Source organism: Hylaeus volcanicus, chromosome 6, assembly GCF_026283585.1.
Source record: "Hylaeus volcanicus isolate JK05 chromosome 6, UHH_iyHylVolc1.0_haploid, whole genome shotgun sequence".
Classification (NCBI taxonomy): domain Eukaryota; kingdom Metazoa; phylum Arthropoda; class Insecta; order Hymenoptera; family Colletidae; genus Hylaeus; species Hylaeus volcanicus.
Window position 1 is genome coordinate 8,593,680 of NC_071981.1, and position 12,956 is coordinate 8,606,635.

The 12,956-nt window shown below is 32.6% G+C and overlaps 3 protein-coding genes across 4 annotated transcripts; 2 read left to right on the forward strand and 1 right to left on the reverse strand.

Annotated features, from left to right (window-relative positions):
* Positions 1 to 2,751: 2,751 nt before the first annotated feature.
* Positions 2,752 to 8,073, forward strand: LOC128878880 (GATOR complex protein MIOS). Its single transcript, XM_054127497.1, has 15 exons — positions 2,752 to 3,624; positions 3,701 to 3,884; positions 3,969 to 4,166; positions 4,491 to 4,790; positions 4,863 to 5,090; positions 5,173 to 5,334; positions 5,411 to 5,592; positions 5,665 to 5,798; positions 5,870 to 5,980; positions 6,392 to 6,755; positions 6,847 to 6,985; positions 7,050 to 7,188; positions 7,264 to 7,471; positions 7,652 to 7,863; positions 7,933 to 8,073. Exons 2-15 carry the CDS (start codon positions 3,764 to 3,766, stop codon positions 8,018 to 8,020), a joined length of 2,586 nt encoding a protein of 861 aa, XP_053983472.1. The 5' UTR covers positions 2,752 to 3,624; positions 3,701 to 3,763; the 3' UTR covers positions 8,021 to 8,073.
* On the reverse strand, positions 8,044 to 8,772 carry LOC128878883 (uncharacterized). The gene is made up of 3 exons (XM_054127502.1): positions 8,561 to 8,772; positions 8,298 to 8,484; positions 8,044 to 8,226 (listed from the first exon to the last, which is right to left on the reverse strand). The coding sequence occupies exons 1-3, from the start codon at positions 8,639 to 8,641 to the stop codon at positions 8,138 to 8,140; spliced, it is 357 nt and encodes a 118-aa protein (XP_053983477.1). The 5' UTR covers positions 8,642 to 8,772; the 3' UTR covers positions 8,044 to 8,137.
* Positions 8,773 to 9,124: 352 nt separating this feature from the next.
* Positions 9,125 to 10,801, forward strand: LOC128877859 (RISC-loading complex subunit tarbp2-like). Of its 2 annotated transcripts, XM_054125461.1 has the most exons (4): positions 9,125 to 9,425; positions 9,493 to 9,551; positions 9,648 to 9,931; positions 10,009 to 10,801. In XM_054125461.1, exons 2-4 carry the CDS (start codon positions 9,503 to 9,505, stop codon positions 10,669 to 10,671), a joined length of 996 nt encoding a protein of 331 aa, XP_053981436.1. In that variant the 5' UTR covers positions 9,125 to 9,425; positions 9,493 to 9,502; the 3' UTR covers positions 10,672 to 10,801. The 2 variants fall into 2 exon arrangements, with proteins under 2 accessions (XP_053981436.1, XP_053981435.1); XM_054125460.1 differs by having other exon boundaries at positions 9,127 to 9,425; positions 9,493 to 9,931.
* The last annotated feature ends 2,155 nt before the right edge of the window (positions 10,802 to 12,956 follow it).

Here is a 12,956-nt window from a genome sequence, read left to right on the forward strand (position 1 = left end):
TTTTGCCCTACCGCGTTTGTTTGATTTCATAACGGTTCTTATAGACACTGCCGAAAGGACCCGATGGAACATAAAGAACCAAAAACGTAACGGTACGAGATTCGATAATTAATTTCGAATGTTAGCGTGTTGATTGATGCTACGTTTCATCCTCAACGTTTTCGTCAACAGGCTCCACCACCAGCGGATTTAGAATGGACGACAGAATGTGGTACACTCGCTTGTGGGTGAAATCCATCCCCTCGGGGCTTCTATCAACGAATGACATTGTTCCGATAATCTGCTGACCTTAAAAAGTAGTCTCACCGTGATCCGATTAACGGCACCGGTTGCTCGAAGCCCCACGCACGGTCACGTGCATATTCACCACTTTTAACCGACATCGAAAAAGAGGAGATTACCTAATAATACGTGCATTTTTTTTTATTTTTTTTTAAGGTATGTTCGCCAATTACGCCGAGATTGACCAATTGCTTGACCAATCGGAATGAAACCTCTTGCATCTTGTAGAGTATGTCTCCCAGGTGGTCCCTTTATTAAAACATGTTGCGATTTGTCATTTTGTACCTGTTTGCTTTTTTTTTTTGCAAAAACCAAAAAATTTTATACTACTTCTTACTCCGAGACGGACGGACTCAATCAGATTGAAACTTCTTGCATCTGGTAGAGCATCATTGCCACTTGGTTCTGTAAACAAACATTTGGCCGTGTTTTATTTTTTACCACTTTGTATCAATTTTATCGCAAAAACAGTACTACTGCATGTATGTTCAGTCTGAATTCAATGAAATCGATGAAACTTACATTTTGCTGCCGGACAGGTTTTCGCGATGATCACATTTGTAAAATGTATGAATTTTTGTATTGTTTATAATTATTGTTATTCCAAAATGTATGAATTGTTTTATTGTTTATACTTATTGTTATTGCAAAAATGTATGAATTTTTTTATTGTTTATAACTATTGTTATTGCAAAAATATATGAATTTTTTTATTGTTTATAACTGTTGTTATTGCAAAAATGTATTAATTTTTTTATTGTTTATAACTATTGTTATTGCAAAAATGTATGAATTTTTTTTATTGTTTATGACTATTGTTATTGCAAGAATGTATGAATTTTTGTAATGTTTATAACTATTGTCATTAACCGATAATTGAATTAACCGATTGCGATGAAACCTTCCACATTTCATGACAACTGATTTCATGATCGAATCAGCAAAGATTTATGGCGACTTCCATTGTTTAAAACCATTGTTGCTTAAAAATTCCTATTCTTTGATGTAACTCGGCAAGGAATTAACCGACCGAGATGGAATCATCCACATTTAGTGACAGCTGATTTCATGATGATCCCATTTGGAACAATATATTACTCATAACTATTTTTAGTGCATGAAGCTTATTGGTTATAGATTACCACTAAAAAGTGTGAAATAAATTAATTTTTGGATAAAAAATATAACCGACTTCGAGAAATATTAAAACTGCACTAAAAAGTGGGAAATAATTTCTAGTTAATTTATATGAATACTCACCAATTCTAGATATGTATAATTGTTTAAAAGTATGAGAAATTGCAGTGAAAAGTATGAAATAATTTCTATCTAAACTGCATTACTGCGCACCAGCTTTTAATGAATTTAATTGTTATTAAATACAGCATATATTATGTGCAATGTTAAAAGGGGCAAAATTAAAAGTTTTTAATTTCGGTTTGGGTTAGTTTTTGATGGAAACGGCAATATTCAATGCTGTTAATATATACATGTATACTGTCTACGTGGAAATACTGTCTGACAATGAGTAGGGTTGGGATAGTATTTGGTAGGGGCGACGATATTGAATAGTGGTAATATACGGAGTGTCCCAAAAATGTTGTAACACCTTGAAAGGGGTAATTCGGGAGGTGATTTGAAACAATTCTTTCCTTAGCGAAAATGTTGTACGAGGCTTCGTTGAGGAGATATTAACGGAAAACCCTGACCAATCAGAGCGTGAATATCCCGGTTGAGCGGCCGGGGTAGCGTATGAGCGCGGCCGCCTATCGCGTAGCCTACGCTCAACCGGCATACTCGCACTCTGATTGGTCAGTGTTTTCTGTTAATATCTCCTCAACGAAGCCTCGGACAACATTTTCGCTAAGGAAAGAATTGTTTCAAATCACCTCCCGAATCACCCCTTTCAAGGTGTTACAACATTTTTAAGACACCCTGTATATGATGTCTAAAGCGGATATAATAATAGCAATAATGAAAAGGCCATATTTTTTGTTCCTCCGACAGAAAGTTAAACCAAGATTGGTAATTTTGAATGTAGGTAATTATAAATTTTGCGCCGTCTCCGAAACGAATAAAATGAAGATAGCAAACATACTTTTATTGTTTATAAAGTTTTAAGGCCGAAATTGCAAAATCAGGCCTTGGAGTCGCATCCGCCAAAGTGTAACGAATATATTAAAACCAGAATTATTAGAAAATATTGCTTCTTTGCTTCAATATCCTGGAAAAAAATCATGCTAGCCTAATCGCCCTGTCCTCGTCTCTCCTGCAATTGTTGTATCGCTCTCTCTGTCCTTGTCCCGGAGTTTCCTACTTTTTCCGCAACTGTCGCTGAAGTCAACTCGAAGTTTGGCTCTGGCTCCAGCTCACCCATTCATCAAGAGTTGGTGAGTAATAATGCAGTTTAGATAGAAATCATTTCACACTTTTTACTACATTTTCTCATACTTTTAAGTAACTATATCTAAAGCTGGTGAGTATTCGTATAAATTAATTAGTAATTATTTGCTAAAAATTAGCAATTATTTGGAAAAGTATTATCATTACGTGTTTTTTGTTCATTATTGTACCTGAAAAACGGGAAAAACTATTTAGTAATTCACACTTCACGTACTCTCCATTGGGGGCAGTGATGGACATTCGTGGGATTTTTCCCTCGAGGGATTCCTTCCTGCGCATGCGTAAGCTGACGTCACAGCTACATGTCGTCTGCTACCATTTTTATTTAAATGTATTCAGTTAATATTGGTAAGGCATATCCTTCCAATATATGATTGTACATGTATGTTTCATGTATTTGTGTCTTATGTTCATTTTTATGTGCAATATTTTTGTTCGAATACTGGTAAGGTTTTCTGCAGTCTCCTTCTTCTTGGCAATAAATGTTGGTATTCATGTAATAAATCAGCTGTAGACATAAAAACTAAATACATAATGAATTGTTTTCCACTTTTCATTGTAGATCTATGCTATTTTCCTTCATACAAACTTTTCTCTTTCCCTATAACTTCCTTACATTTTGTTCCTTACTGGGATCCAATGGTACCCTAAATTCTAAGTAAGTGTATACAGCAGTGAGGACTGCAACGCTCGCTCCAGTGCGCATGATCAGGAAAATCCCACGAATGTCCATCACTGATTGGGGGCGCTAGTTTACCTCCTGCGCACCCTTAAGCGGCGGATTAAACTTCAGCATGAATGAATTTATCACTATTATCATGATTATTATGTAGTTTATTAACGTGTTATCAAATTTTTATGAAACAGTGGGAAAAAACGAAAATTTGAATATATTATACTTAAATGGAAACGTTTAATAAATAGAAAATTATGTTTGAGGTTAACTGTTCTTGTAATCAAAAATAACTGGTGAAGTTTGCGTAGCGTGATATATAATATATTCCTATTAATCTAGGTGAAAAACAATAAAGTAATGTATTTCATTTTTGTGTACAAAGTTTTATAAAGTTATAAAAAAATGAGTAGTGTGAAACTCGATGTACAGTGGTCTCCTGTCCATGCAAATAAATTCATTACTTGGGGTACTGAAATTTGTCTATATGAAGTCACACAAGTAAAAGACAGTATTAGACAATTATGTGAGTACATGCTGTGAAATGTGTTTATCTGTAATAATAAGTCATTAAAGGAAATAAATATTATTACATATTTTTTTCACACAGATGCAAAGATTTCTGATTCTACTGTAGCTTATTTACTTGCTACAAATACAAATCACCATTATGTTAAATGCATAGATATATATCCTCAGTTGGAACCAGATATATTGTTAGCTGTTGGACAAGCAAATGGAAAAGTTGTTTTGACTACATTTGGCCCTACAGTTTTTGATTCTCAAGGTCTTAGCGGAAAAGAACTAGGTAAATTATTGTAATACTAGATCATATTTTATGCTACTTCTGCATTAATATTAATAATAATTTACTAGCAAAGTTATTTCGTATTGCCTAGAATAAGTAAATTACAATTTGTATTTATTTATACCAAACACACGAATACTTTGCTTTATGACGATTTGCACTTACAATACTTCAATTCTTTTTGAAAGTTACCTGTAAAATTTTATAACATGTTAAGTTGTTTCCAACTGATATTGTTCTAGACAAACAGCTCTCATTTAATTTTATTATTAATATAGTTATAACTGTAGGATATATATTATTTGTATCTATTAATGGTTGCAGTTCCAAAACATGCAAGACAATGTAACACAGTTGCTTGGAATCCCATAGATACAAATTTAATCGTATCTGGTTTAGATAAACATAGTAAAGATCATTCCATCTTATTATGGGATATAAATAAAGGTGTGCAAAGTTCTGAAAGAGTGCATCACCATACTACAATACAAACAGATTCTGCAAGACCTATAGCAGAAGTAAGCGTTTCCGAAACTGTACATTCTGTTGCTTGGTTTAAACATGAACAAAAATGTATGGCAGTTGGAGCAAATAATAAGCAATTGAAAATCATTGACTTTAGAGGTACAGAAAAAAATTTTTTTAAATGTTTTTATTCTATTTGTATATTGTATGCATTAATTTATTTTTTATTAGATTCTGCAAAAGTAATAAATACAGCAGCGACTAAAGCTGTTTATAATGTATCAGTTAACCCACACAATAATTACCACTTAGTCTCCAGCATTGACAATCAAATAACAATTTGGGATACACGCTGTTTTGAAAAACCTGTTTTAACGTTATCGCAAGGTAGACAAATTACTAAAGTTCTATGGTGCCCTACGAGACACAATCTCTTGGGAGCTTTACAAAAGGACTCTGGTAAAGTAGTTTTAATTTAGATATTACTCTAAATAAATTAATTAATAAGGTTGAATGGACATATTAGCATTACTTTTCCTAGTGACATTACATTTGTATGACATTCAACACTGTGGAACTGGTGGAGGAGAAGATACAGAACCTGGAGCCTTAGAAAGAACAGTTGCACCACCTTGGCATAATCCTTTAAGTTTTTCATGGCATCCAACCCATGTGAATAGGTTATTGGCAATATCACAACAAGGTTTAATAATATTGTGATGCCAAATTATAAGAATAATTAGACAAAACTGTTTAACTCCTGTTATTTATTTACATAGGACTCACAGATTATACAGTTTGTGAAAGAATTACAGTAAATTGGTCTACGCGATCCCATCTTGCTTGGAATCATGCTTCTAAGTCATTTAAATATATTTGCAGCAATGACAACATATACAAAGCGTTAGATGACATTTCTATATTAACTAAAACACGTGCAAGTTTGGAATATGGATTACTTGTAAGTTGAGGAAGTTCATAATTTAGCTTGTTTAAAACTCTCGTATGATAAGTTTATTTTTAATTTTTATAGCCAGAACTGACTCAGAATGGTGATCTGGCCGAGGATGATACTCTAAAGAACTTGTGGCAATGGCTGTATTTAAGTCGTTATTTGGTAGAAGATGGCGCAATATCTAGTCCAGACAATAAACATCCTGGAGTCAGGTAAATGGAAGGTTTCCTCAATAAATACGCATTAAAAAATACGTAAATTAATGTCCATTAATATTACATAGAACAGTCCTAAAATTAGACGGCCAACAAGGATCTAATGGTTTCTTGAAATCAGAATTGATGCATCGACCCTGGTCAGATATAGGATCAAATTATACTGCAAAAATTTATAGGTATGAAAGACAACTAATTTGTTTAGTACACGAATTTTAAATACAAATAATATATTGTGTAAATAGAAAAACAAAAGCTAAATAAAAAAGCTGATAACAAAATAAGTAGTGTTAAACTTGATATGAAATGATCATAGAAAACTACTTAAGTTTGTCAGTACCTATTTTTATTTTAGTGATTTGACTTCCTGGGGTTATTGGGAATATATTATGTACAAGGTCGATACATAACGCTTTCACTAATTACTATAAACGAAACGTGACACGATAAAGCAATAAGCTTTTGTTTGCACAACAAATTATTTTTATTAAAAATTTCCATTAAGGACTAAGAACAAAAAAATAAACTTCACTGTTGATGTAATCTGTTCAATATATATTGAAATTTACACGAAGAATGTTGTATTGTAGATCTCCAGATAGAGATAAGGGACTGCTTTTATGCGGTTGGAGATTCGACAAGGATACAAACACTCCTTACGATAATTTATTTTTAGAAAGGTTAGAAAGAGAAGGAGCATATCCGAGAGCAGCGGCGATAGCAGTATTTAATTTGTGTTTACGACAAGCTATAGAAATTTTGAATCGAGGAGCTAGTAAAATGTCGATGTCCGCAAATTTAAATATTGTCGCTATGGCTTTATCGGGATTTTCTGAAGACAGAAACAGTATGTGGCGGGAATCGTGCTTAAAATGTAGAGCGCAACTTTCAGATCCATATCTAAGAGCAACTTTTGCTTTTTTGACGGCAGATGATTCATATGAAAACGTTTTAGTAAGTAAATATGAATTATCTGTATTACTGAAAGCGATCTCCAGAATCAAGTTAGTATCAGTTATGATACTTATTCTATGTATTTTTGTAGAATGAAAATGGTATGGCAGTTGAGGACCGAGTAGCGTTCGCGCTTATGTTTTTATCGGACAATAAATTGAACGAATATTTAAAAAAATTGACCCAAAATCTAACTGACGAGGGAAATTTATCCGGTTTCCTTTTAACAGGTTCGATGTTCTTGTATCGAGTAATCACGTTCTATTTACAATTTATATCAATAATGTATTTTAGGTGCAAGTTTCGACAGCATACAATTATTAAATCGATATTTAGAAATTACCGGTGATGTTCAAAGTTGTAGTCTCATAGCTATTAGGGCATTTACTCCGAAATTACTCCAAGAAAACCAAGTTCAAGTATGGATTACTAGGTATTAAAATTAGAAATAATTATAGTAAGAGTAATCGATAGCACACAAATGAATTAAGAGGCTCGATTAAAATAGTTACAGAGATCTGCTGAATGCGTGGAAAATGTGGACTCAAAGAGCACATTTTGACATTGCAATGCGATCTGCAACGAATGAAAAACCTCCGCAACAAATATACGTATCTTGCAATTTTTGTGGTAAAAGCATATCTGCATTTATGCAAGGTCTAAGTAGAACAAGGGGTCCGTTTGGTAGATTAGGAAGTACACCCAATAAGTTAAAGGTAACATATTTGGTACCATTAATTTTTTTTAACCTGGAACTGAACTCTTTTTTGCAATACATTATATCTATACAATTCAACTTATACATAGAACTTTCAACTAAATTAATCATGCAATGAAAGATTTATTGCATTAATATATGAAATATATAAGCAGTATTGTTACCTTTTTGTGTTTAGATGTCTTCTTGTCCAAATTGTCGAAAACCATTACCACGATGTGCAATTTGCTTGATGCACATGGGCACCGTAAGCGGATTACAAATGACAACATCTGGTGTTAGTAGAAACGAAGAATGTGATAATAAACTAACAGAGTTCAGTAACTGGTTTACATGGTGTCAAACATGTAGACACGGTGGCCATGCTGATCATATTACACATTGGTTCAGGTAATGTTTGAAAATTATATGTCAGTCCTTCTTAATTTTTTTTTGTAATTAATGATTGTTTTTAAATAGGCAACATTCTGAGTGTCCAGTAACATCATGTACTTGTAGATGCTTCTCCTTAGATGCATCATGCAAAATAGGAGTGGGTATCTCATAAACAGAAACCATGCGTTCTAGGAATTTTGAATAGTACTGACAGTGACTTTTATAGCTTTAGGATATAAAAAGATATATTATAGGCTATAAAAAATTTACAAAATATCTTCATTGCAGCCTATATCCCTGTATCATCTTCCGACATCCTCCATTTGCCTGGTCCCAATACATTTAATATAACCATCAATTCATTATATTGATCAACATCTGTAATAAGCATTTCCTGCGTTTTTATATACTGCAAAATATACGAAAAGTAAAGGAAATATTATATGTACCAAATTTTTCTGTCATCTTTGCTGGAAATAATATGTAGCTGCTACAAGCCATCGTGGATTTTGAATGTACAGTTCCGTGAACTTCTATGTAACCTTCAGCATTGCCATTGATTGGTTCCGGTAAAGTTACATTAACTTGTACACCATCAGTTGTCCTTAATTCTATGTTTTTACCATTTGAACTTTTCTAATATGTAATAAAGGAAAATTACAATGTTGTTTTTGATGTTTTTGTAAAAACAGTATTGGTATGTCATACTTACTTTTCCAACAGTTCCAAGTATAATTACTTGTTCTCCAATATTTTGCGCCAGTCGACGACCATCGATACGTTTCTTCAGCATGTTTATATACAGTTGATTTAACTAAACGTCAGTTCAATTCTCTCAAAATATGTAGTAAACAACTAATTAAAGGAAAATGGCGGACTGGCGGGATTCGTGATTCGTTCTTTGAGTATACAGGGTGTCCAAAAAATGTGGTCACATCTTGAAAGAGGTGGTTCGGGAGGTGATTTGAAACAACTTTTTCCTTAGCGAAAATGTTGTCCAAGATATTAACAAAAAGACCTTGACCAATCAGCGGGCGCCATTAGCATACTCGCACTCTGATTGATCGCGGTAGCGTACGCTACGCGCTAGGCGGCCGCGCTCCCCGACCAATCAGAGTGCGAGTATGCTAATGGCGCCCGCTGATTGGTCAAGGTCTTTTTGTTAATATCTTGGACAACATTTTCGCTAAGGAAAAAGTTGTTTCAAATCACCTCCCGAACCACCTCTTTCAAGATGTGACCACATTTTTTGGACACTCTGTATATTGTTTTCATTATTGTGCCTGAAAAATGGGAGAAACTATCTAGTAGTTCACTTACTCCCCGTTGGTGGGGCCAGTTTATCGCCTGCGCACCCTTACGTGATTTCTGATCTATTCTCAATGCTGATTTATCTGAATTTATAGGGTGTTGTCTGTTTTGTCTATTAGATGCTATTTGATGCTATTACAATCTATTATGGTCTGTTATATGAAAACGATATGGAATAATTAAAACAACATATATAAAGTAATCAATGATCGATAACAATATTTATGATACACATTACCTAAAAGTTTGGAAAGAAATTGTATTTGGTAAAGTTATAGAATATAAATTTCATTATCAAAAGTAATTCTGATACTAATAGACCTATTTATGTAGATTTAGTAAAATGAGTAAAACACCAATAATGGTTTTGCAAGAATTCACTATAAAACAAGGTGAATTACCTCATTATACAGAAATATCTTCTGGTCTTAACAATGGAAAAAATCAATTTACTATCGAAGTTAAATGGAAAAATTATTATTATAAAGGTATAGGAACCACCAAAAAAGAAGCCAAACAAAATGCTGCAAAGGGAATACTATTGTTATTAATACAGTTAAAAGAAATTTCAGAAGATATATTATCATTGATTCAGACAACTCAATTGTCTAATATAATTGTACCATCTACAAATACTATCGTTGACCAAGTAGTGGATGTACCTGTCCCTGCAACTAATTTAGATAGCACATCTAATAGTTTAAGTATCTCTAATGCGGATGTTTGTAGTTCAGAACAAAATGAAATCACGAACTATGTGGGATATCTACAAGTAAGTATATCATGAAGTATTACTCCCATTACAATATTATTTGTATCTATATTTTTATTAATAAGACTTTTTTTTAGGAATATTGTAAAGCAAATAACGTGCCCGATCCTTGTTATGCCCTTGTTGCTACAACTGGACCATCTCACCATACTATGTTTACCATGAGTTGTACCGTAGCTTCTACATACAAAGAAGCATCTGGAAATAAAAAAAAAATTGCCAAACAAGGAGCAGCAAAACAAGTCTTTGAATATTTAACAAGAAATAATAATAACAAAAAATTAAAAACATATGTAGATGAATTAAGTGTAGGAATTAAAGATATGGAAGTGGATGAGGTTATCGGTTCCAAAACAAAAAAGGCAATAGAAATATACAGAAATCTGAAATCTGTGCCTATTTTGCTTCAAGACAAGGCACAGATTAAGGATTATCACAATATATTAACTAATTTTTTCTGTAACATTTCACAAGTACAAAAAGATTCTTTGACAGACATATATAAAGCTGATGGATATTATTCAAGTGACTTGAACAATTTAAAAAGCATTATTTATGACACGCTGAAAATACCTTTAAAAAGAATTACGTTTACAACAAACAAAAATATGTATGCGATCGGACTCGGGTTACATACTGCTCCTATGATATTTCAAATAGGTACAGGTATAACAGCAGAAGAAGCTGAAAAACAAACCCTACGTAAGCTCGTTGAACATATGTTTTTATATTTCAAATAACATATATGAAAATGTTTTTCTATGTATAAAGGTAAATCTAAACATCATACCGATAGAACTACACCATAATTTCTTATAGTACTATGTTGGCCAGAGGATTTCTCAAATACAACAGCTTTGATTCAGTTTGCTTATGCATTTATCATTTAAAGAATAAAAAATTTATTAAAATAATAAACCCACAGTAATAAAATTATGTAAAATGAAAGGACTCGCTACACTACACTTCATGTTAGATTTTAACTATAATAGCGCTGCTCTAGTTAAGAGACATGCTTCCATTTTTAACTACTTTAATTTCACAGGTTTCCATCTAAAGGCTATTTTTAACATACTATTTTTATAAATTACTCTTAAAGAAGAAAAAAATAATTTATATAACATATGATATAATATATTAATAATATTGTAAAAAAATATATATGTTGGGCTAATAATGTTTGATTTGTTTATAACTGCGTTTACCAGTTATCAAAACATTTTTAAACATTTCTTTTCAAGAATTACCCCATCTTCTCCACGAAATTTTTAAAAATTTTGATTTATTTCTAGATCAATAAAAGCGTTCTTTCATTCTGAATTCAACGATGTTACGGTGTCAACGGTATTAGTTTATAACTATCATAATGGCAAATGATGTAATATTGTAAAATTGTTGCTATAGTAGCGATATTGCAATGGAAAAAGTAACGTTTGTGATGAAATTCATTAGTTTTGATACTTTGGCGTATATTTACACACAGTATGTGAATATACTTTACATATCTACATACACACACATGGTTTGATCATTGAAATCCGTTTACCCAAACAAGAGTTATGATTTTTTTTATTTTTGGATACACCACAATTTTGATGAAATTTTGTAGAATTGTTTGTGAGGCAATCATAAGAACCACGTGGTTTTCATTTTTTGCCCGGTTTGCGTTGTAAGGGAGAAACCATCCCTTTTGTCCGTGTCGCTACTTTTATTTGTGCATATATAATTCGGAAATAATAAGAGATATCGAAAAAATTTTAAATACAAAATTTAGTGGTTTCTAACATTCTATACGTTGCAACATTGGTGTTAGAAGTGGTTGTTGCGCCGCGCAGTGCGGCGAATGATGGGCAAACGTGGACAAAAATAAAATAATTTTTTGGAAAAAAAATTAACCGACTTCAAAAAAGGTACAGTGAAACGTATGAAATAATTTCTAGGTAATTTATATGAATACGCACTAGCTCTAGGTAAAAGTATGGGAAAATGCATTGAAAAGTGTGAAATAATTTCTATTTATACTGCATTGTTGTTCACCATTGTTTGATGAATTTGGTTAAATTATTAAATACATCATATTAAATGCAATGCACCTTTTTCGGAGACGGCACATAATGTAAAAAATTTTTAATTCCGGTTTGGGTTAGCTTTTGCTAGAGGCGGCAATATTGAATGGTGTCAATGTATACATGTTTATTGTCTATGTGGAATTAATAGTTAATGTATATAATATGTACACGGAAATATAGTTTGAGTAGATTTGGGGCTTTTTTGGAGGGGAAGGGCGGCAATATTGATTACTGCTAATGTATAAACTCTCCCCATGGAAATACTGTATGAATAGGTTTGGGATAGTATTTGGTGGGGCCGGCGATATTGAATAGTGTTAATGAATATGATGTCTAAAGTGGATGTAATGATAGCAATAATTAAAGACCATATTTTTTGTTTCTCCGACAGAAAGTTAAACCAAGTTTGGCAATTTTGAATATACTTAATTTTAAATTTTGCGCCGCCTCCGAAAAAGGTGCATTGCATTTAATATGATGTATTTAATAATTTAACCAAATTCATCAAACGATGGTGAATAACAATGGAGTATAAATAGAAATTATTTCACACTTTTCACTGCATTTTCCCATACTTGTAAGCAATTATATCTAGAGCTAGTGTGTATTCATATAAATTAACTAGAAATTATTTCATACTTTTCACTGCATTTTCCCATACTTTTATCTAGAGCTAGTGCGTATTCATATAAATTACCTAGAAATTATTTCATACTTTTCACTGTACCTTTTTTGAAGTCGGTTAAATTTTTTTTCCAAAAAATTATTTTATTTCACTCTTTTTAGTGGCACTCTATAACCAATAGGTTTCATGCAATAACAATAGTTATGAGCAATATACAGGATGACCCAAAAACGTTGGAGGTCCTTGAAAAGGGTTGTTCCGCAGGTGGGGGGGGGGGGAGTTGAAACCATTTTTCTTAGCGAAAATGTTGCTCGAGGCTTCGTTAAGGAGA